Raw genomic sequence first — 7,824 nt, 5'->3', positions numbered from 1 at the left:
CTGTACATCTGAAGCTGCCATTGAATAATATTATATGTCAACTATAACTTAATACATATATAGTCATGGGATGTGGAGTATAGTGTGGGAATGGAGTCAATGGAATTGTAACAGATATGTATGATATCGGGGGTGGGGAGGCAGTGGATGGGGGAAGGGGAGGTTGTCACTTTGTGAAGGGTGAAAAGGATAACTATTGCATTGTTTTGTACACCTGAAACTCATAATAATAAAATTAATTAATTAATTAATTAATAAAAAAGAATTATGCTGGGAGAATAGGCATTCTATCTACCAGGACTGTTTAGAAAACCAGGAAAATACAGGTCATCCTACTTATGTAGGAGTCAGCAAGCAGTTGGGTTTGTTCACAAGAAGGAAAGGTACTTAGGGCTCGGTTGTGAGGGACCCTGAATGCTAGATTAAGGAATTTAGACTCTTTCTGAAAAGGAAAGCCATGGAATGTCTTAAAGGAAGGGAGTGACATCATTAGGCCACCAGTGGAAATTAAACTGATGGGAGTAAGACTGGTGGCAGTAAGAGCAACAAGGAGAGAGAGGACGAATGCTTGAACAAGCCTGGTAGAACTAGAGAGAAGGTGAGGATTGAGACTCCGAAGCTAGGGGTGGGGAAGCCACTGGAGAAAAGTGAAGACTGGAGAGAGCAACACGTGGCCTGGAAACATGTTTTGGAGGGCTGCACAGAAAGAGGAAGATTTTTCTCTGCTTATACTCCTTGGGTCCTTCAGAGAGCCTAGCCTAGGACCTAGTTAGCCACAGAGGGACATGATCAGTGACCATGTCCTGGAAAAGTTCCTCGTAGCCATGAGCTGAGACCAGCCACTTCCTTTGAATTCTCCCTTTGTGGCTACTCCCAGCTGGAGTGACTTCCTGGGTGCTGCTGCTGAGTCAAGTGCCCTTTCCCCAGAAGAAAATGGGGGTGGGACAACCAGTGGCTTGTCCTTCTTTTATTTTATGAGAATTGCTTGGGGCTGTGCCCCAGGGACACCCTGCTGATGAAGCCAATGCCAAAGGACTTGGGTCCACAGTAATAGCAGCAGTGATAACAGCACCCGGATGCTTTACAAGTATGACAGCAACCCTACATGGCAGACACTACCATCACCCACATTTTACGGTTGGAGAAGCTGGAGCAGAGAGAGCTCAGTAACTGGCCCGAGGCCGCACAGTGAAAGCCGATGGAGCCCGGAATTGACCTCAGGCCACCTCATCCCCAGACGCCCAGGGTCAGGGCAGTGTTCTGTGTGCTTCAGGACTTCAAAGTGGCTGAGAGGGAGCCAGACCTAGGCCGGCACCCCAGTCTGCCACTACTGGTGCTATTACCTTTCTGAGACTTCGTGTCTTCATCAGGGGATAGGGATATTTACTTTACAGGGTTGCTAGGAGGATTCAGTGAAATAAAGCAGTTTTTCATGAAGCATGTTTTGCCAAATACTAGTTCCATGGGAGTTGAATAGGTATTTTGTAGAAATAAATAAAAAGGGGAGGGTGGTTCTTCAATCCAATACATTTGGGAAATACAGAGGTAAACCCAAAGAAGCTTCTTCACTGTAAGACTTCTCAAAGGCTTGATTATGCCATTATGCATTAGGAATTCCAAGAAAGGAAGGGAGTGTGTAGTAGTTCCTACTTATGTGTCCACAGAAAGCTTTTCCAAGGAGCCCTCAAGGGTTTAGTGGTCCACCAAAAATACTCTGGAAAACCCACAACAATGTGCAGAGGAAGCCATCAGTACGTGGTATCTGTACTTGTCGCTGCTACATCACTGCTCTAGTCACTGTGGGTGCAGCAGAGCCAGTCAGCAGGGCTTGGAGCTGGCAAGGGCAAGGCTCACCTGGCGGACGGCCCCCACCATCTCAGCTCGGCTGGAGAGGCGGGCAGCCAGGCGGTGCAGGACCGCGATGTCCTCCAGCAGCTTCTGATAGGTCTCCCGGTGCTCACCGTGGTTCCAGAGTGAAGCTGAGGACTGAGGAGTGAGAAGGAACATCACTTGGGGGCCTCACATACCAAGACATGACTTGGGTTCTCACAGGATAAGACCCGGTCCCCATCCTGCCCGAGAGGAGTGACCTCTGCAGAGTCTGGGCTATTGCTTCTTCTGGGGATTGGAAAAGCCCAATCTGGACACACTCTACCTGGCTGGCCTGAAAGAACGGGGTCACATCCGGGTCTTTGGTTGCCAAGGAGCTCTCTTTGCCATCCCAGGTCACGCAGCCTTGTCTTGAGAAGCTCCCACGGGCTCAGAGACACAGCCCTGAGGTAACCAGGCCTTCAGCCTTGGCTCTCCCCTGCACTCTGAGGAAGACTGCCTGACTCAGGGCCTTGGCCTGATTTCTCATTTCAGGAGACTCTACTTGGTGACTGAGAAAAACAGTATACCCGGCACAGCCCTTGGTGAAAGTCCCTCCTCCAAGGATTCCACAGGCAGGCTCCACAATTACCGTAATGGAAGCTTTGAAGTTCTCCAGTTCCTTCTCAGTGTTCTCCTCTGTCAGGTTGCGTTCCCTTTCAGCCTGGTTAATTCTAGACTCCAGCGTGTAGCTGTCATTTCTAAAGGCCAAGGACAGTTGTACAAACACGTTCTGTTGGGAACAAGAGTATGGGAGAGGTGCTAGGAGGAGTACTGCAGGGAAGAAGGCTGCAGGTGTGTTTCTTGCATGAGCATTTTCTACATCAGCCTGGAACCAGTCACCAAAGCAGCCATGTACACGTGAAACTCTCCCTTCACAGTCAACTGCACAAAAGGTAGTGAAATAGTAACCGGAGGTCCATGCTAGATCCTTCCAGGGACCAGAAGACTAAATGCATTTTACTGAGAAATAATAAGAGAATAACACTTTGCTTCCCCCTTAACTTCAAGAAAATAACATCCTGTATTTGGGTTTAGATAAACTAGGGCCAGCATAGCTGACTGTGTAAGCAGTTTGGATTCATGCAAGGACTTATTGCACGTGAGGTTTGGAGGTTTCACGTGAAACCACTATAAAGAAAATTTGAGATGTAAATCTTGTTGACTTAAAGCAAAGTTCAACCAGCATCTTGCCCGAATATTCCAAATCCTTTATTGAAAGCGGCTCTCAAAAGCTGCCGGGAGATTCAATAAGGCTAGGTATGATTCTAGCAGGAGAAGCTTTCTGGAAGAAATATTCCATGCTGAAAATACAGCCTGCATGAACGAACTTTGAAAGGTGGTGCTGAGCTGACATGGAATTCCTGGAACAGTAGGAAGCTACTGGGGAGGAGAAATAGACAGATGGACTCTACGCAGGAAGGAAGCAATGGCCTTCATTTTTACAGGCTTCGTTGGCCTGCCTGAATCAAGTGGTAGCAGATTTACACTATTGGGGTGAGCTAACTCTGCCTGAGCTTCTGAAGTTTGTGTACCAAGGCCCACAGTGGGCAGGCATCTCCAGACAGAGAACTGAAGTCCCATCAATGATGTTGATGATGTCAAAATTGAAAGCTGCTCCTTATTGAACATCTACTATATGCCAGCACTGCTATGAGTTTTATGCTCCCTAGCTCATTTAATCCCACAACAACCCTCTTGATAGGAACTGTTGTATCCATATATGGATATATCCACATACAAAGAGACAAACCCAGAGTGGTCATTAACTTGTTCAAGGTGGCACAGACAGTAGCAGAGCCAGGATTCAGCCGTGGACGGTCTGATACCAAAGCCTGTGCTATTTTCACTGTGCTGAGTACTGATTGTGTCAGTATGCATCTCAGGACAGAAGCTGGCCATTAAACAAACCCCCCACAGGCCATCTTTACCAATGTCCATGGATGGAAATTCTCTGTCCCACCCAAGCCTCAGTCCAGTTAAGTTTATCAATAATGCTCAATGTTTAGTTCTCTATACCCAGGTTATCCCCTTAACGAAAGTGTAAATAAAACCCAGTCAAGCCCAGGCTTCATAATTTCATAAAACACTGGATTTACTTACCTCAACTTCCTTCTCAGTGAGTGGAGGGGCACTGCGAAAAAGAAAAGACATGCAAATGAACTTCATCCAACCTATGAAATGAACCAAGAGGTGACTGAACAACCAGCAGACCATGTGTTTCCAGCAATGGAGTAAGCAGAGTTGATGAGATAGAAAAGATTCAGGGTACACTTTGTGTGAGCTGTAATCCATGAGAGATTCTACTAGATATTGACTCCTACAGAAGAAGTGTGGTGGAAAATATTAGATCCTAGGGTCAGTTTTCCACTAGTGCCTCTACTATCCTTGACTGTGGACAAGTTATTTTAATCTCTCTGTTTGCTCATCTGTAAAATGGGAATAATAATATTTATCTTACAGGAGTCTTATAAGGAATATATGTATGTACATAAGTATGTATGAATATATATGTGTGTACATGTATTCACGTATCTATGATACCCAAACGTTTATGTATAAATGTATATGTGTGTGTATACATGTGTATATACATATGACATCCATACTTAGTAAGCATTCAGGAGATGTTAGCTATTATGACTCACTCACAGGCTTGTTTTGAGGACTTTTTATAATAAGAAAATGCATGTGCTACATACTCTGTAAACTGTACACATCTGAGCAAACATCATCATTTTTTCAGGGCTACCCAGGCCTTCCTGCAAAGCCTGACCTTCTTCCTGTCTCTGAGGGTTGTGACGAAGGTGCATGTGGGCCAGAATATAAAAGGTAGGAAAGCGTGGCCAGAGCTGTCTTTCACAGTGAGAACCACTTATGATAGCTGGAATCAGAGATCCGGCACAAAAGTCCCAGCAAGCACAGAGGTGTCATTCTGAGGGGTTCCTCGTCATGTGTGGTTCCCACAGCAAGCAGTTCTTTTATCTGCATGCTCATTCTGTGCTGCTCCTGCTGGGGCTCTTGCTGGTAACTAAAGCGAGCTAGCCCCGTTCTGAAACCTGGACAATGTAAATAATGCATGGGCCCTTTCCTGTGCTGGGGTGGGAGGACTGGGAGGAGTCCTACCAGCGTCACAGGACTTGGCAACAAAGTGTGCCATTGATAAGACTCTCAGGAAACACAGCTTCCTCCCTTTGACAGGTGTGGAGGGACCCCAAGAGCAGAGGTAGGGGTCAGCTATCTCTGCAAGGGGCTGGTTCTCACCCTAACAAGGGACTGTGAGAGCCTTCCTGTCAGGATGAGGCAACAAGACCCCGTGGCGAGCAAGTCAGCAGAGTGCAGAGTGCACACATGGAATAAACAACTGCAAGGATGTCTGATGTTTACAGTTCTTGTTACCACCCCACCCATCAGGCCCTTTCCTTTGTGGGCCAGCCAGCGTAATCTTAACTCTCACAGAGAGCATGAGCATATTGCTTAAATGATTTATCAAAACTCATTAAACTTGCTTTTGGCTCCTGGTTTTATTAGGATATTACGTGAAATATACACATTTTCATCACTCTTGAACCAAACTTATTTTTTTATTTTGATGACTCATTTTTCTGCTTTTTTGCTATAGAACACACTTTAAAAAAACAAATGTACAAAGCCCTGAGGACTCAGAGAGGTGTGATTTAGGTGAAGACGGCCAAAGAGCTGTGCCTTGTAAACTGGCATAGGCAGCTAGTGGGCAGGACCATGGGCTTCCAAAAAGAAGGCCTAGCAGGGATGTACAAGTGGACCACTCTGGATGGCATCGCCTGCCTCAGCATTCATACTCCCTTATGAGGCCTTGGAATAAAATCAAGGCCTTCTGTGAACCAGCCCTGCTAGCCTCTCCTCTTCCTACTGTCCAGCCACATTGGCCATTCTGTTCTTCCAACACTTACCTCAACGTGGCCCTAGGGACTTTGCATTTACTGTTCTTTCCTTTTTTTCCACATTCTTTTGTCACAGCTTTATTAAAATATAATTAACATACTATAAAATTTACCCTTTTAAATTTACAGTTTGGTAGTTTTTAATATATTCACAGAACTGTACAACCATCACTACAGTCAATTTTAGAACTTTTTCACCATCCCAAAATGGGTTCACCATACTCGTTAACAGTCACTCTCTATCTCCCCCAAATCCCCACCCCCAGCCAACCCCTAACCAACTTTCTGTCTCTAGATTTCCCTATTCTGGATATTTCATATAAATGGAATCATACAACATGTGGTCTTTTGTGACTGGCTTCTTTCACTTAGAATGTTTTCAAAGTTTATCCACATAGTAGCATATATCAGTACTTTATTTTTATGGCTGAATAATATTCCATTGTATAAGTTTATCACCTTTTATTTATTCATTTATCAGTTGATGGACATTTGGGTTGTTCTCACTTTTTGGCTATTATGAAAATGTTCTTATTCTACATTCATGTACAAGTTTTTGTGTGGACATATATTTTCATTTCTCTTTGTTATATATCTTGGAGTGGAATTGCTGGGCCATATGGTAACTTGACATTTAACTTTTTTGAAGAACTGTTGGACTGTTCAAGTGGCTGCACCATTTTACTGAGGATTCCAAGTTCTCCACATCCTCACCAACACTTGTTATTGTTCATTCTTTTTATTATAACCATTCTAGTGGATGGTTATTTAATGAAATGGAATAAACTATCATTTTGATTTGCATTTTCCTAATGACTAATGGTGAACATCTTTTCATATATTTGTAGATTAAATGCCCGTTTATTGCCCCTGTTGGTGTTTGACCCTGGGATACTATCCAATGACACCTCCCCTTTGCACTCTTGTTAACCAACCACCAACCATGTCCTTAATTTAGGTTCTAGCCCTAGTTTTTCCACTGAACCCATTCTGCTTGCTGACTCTATGAGTTCCTTTCTCATATGGTCCAACTTCAATTCACATAGTTCACAAACAATATGAAACAAACTCCTTCTGCATATTAAAACTCAAGTATAATCTTCCCATATTTCTGCTGGGGGAAGAAACCTTGGAGCTCTGGCTTCCTTCTGTTTGTCCATCTACCCCAAACCCCAAACCTGAGCCAGAGAGTTCTCAGCCCAACCAAGGGCCCAATTTGGAAACAGCCTCTACTGAGGCCAGAAGCAGGGAGGCTGGTTTGGTGGTAGGAGCAGGGAGGTTGGGGACAGGCAATGTGGCTACAGACGCGATGCCCGAGAGCCACTGGCCTCAGTGCTTCAGAAGCTGGTCTTACTCATTGACCGTGCAAAGCCCAGACAGGCCTCATGGGTGGTAGCTAGCTGCTGTTAATTTACTCAAGGAAGACAGAACTGCTCAGTCTCCCTCTCCCGTGGAAGCTGGGGAAATTTATTAGCTGGAGATGTGCCCTAAGAATACTAATTATCTTCAACTTTACAGGGGAAAAAATCCAATCACACTCTTGCCTAGCCTTGTTCCTTGCAGACTGAAGAGCACCGGTGATTGTGTTGGTGCTTCTGACAGGCCCCTGGCATAGCTGGAGAGGCATCAGGTCTGGAATCAGTCCCCCCCTGAATTTAGTTCCTAACTCCATCCTTGCCAGCATGCTGCTTTGCATCTCTGTTCCCTCACTGAAGAGAAACAAAATAAAATCTTCCTTTTCTGCCTCACTGGGTTGTCATGAACACCAAGAGACTCTGTAACCTGCAGTGCACTTGGGGTACTTCTCCTTTGGTTTCCTATCTCTGACACCCCTTCTCTGCCTTCCACGCATGTGAACTGGCCCAACTAACGCCCTCCTCCAGCTGTGAAGGCAGCCTGTGTCTGACTTGTTTCTAGCACTTTTCTTTCTTTTTTTTTTCCAAAGATTTTTATTGGGGAACTGGGGGATAGGAACAGCTCTGGGGAATTGGGGGAAGGGGAACAGAAAAGTTGCTGTCCTTTTTGTTCTTCA

At 45.0% G+C, this 7,824-nt stretch overlaps 1 protein-coding gene across 9 annotated transcripts in view; it reads right to left on the bottom strand.

Moving 5' to 3' along the window:
- IRAG1 (inositol 1,4,5-triphosphate receptor associated 1) overlaps positions 1-7,824 on the bottom strand; it is a 116,481-nt gene that overhangs the window by 31,621 nt on the left and 77,036 nt on the right. For all 9 annotated transcript variants that reach the window (XM_019656223.1, XM_019656225.1, XM_019656224.1 and 6 more), the window contains 3 exons: positions 3,973-4,003; positions 2,462-2,602; positions 1,855-1,986 (listed from right to left, as the gene is read on the bottom strand). In XM_019656223.1, the coding sequence (XP_019511768.1) occupies positions 1,855-1,986; positions 2,462-2,602; positions 3,973-4,003 (304 nt within the window). The remainder of the gene's footprint in view (positions 1-1,854; positions 1,987-2,461; positions 2,603-3,972; positions 4,004-7,824) is intronic.

This window comes from Hipposideros armiger, unplaced genomic scaffold (genome assembly GCF_001890085.2).
Source record: "Hipposideros armiger isolate ML-2016 unplaced genomic scaffold, ASM189008v1 scaffold_256, whole genome shotgun sequence".
NCBI lineage: Eukaryota > Metazoa > Chordata > Mammalia > Chiroptera > Hipposideridae > Hipposideros > Hipposideros armiger.
Note: the sequence above shows the minus strand (reverse complement) of the source record. Positions and strands in the feature narration are given on the sequence as shown.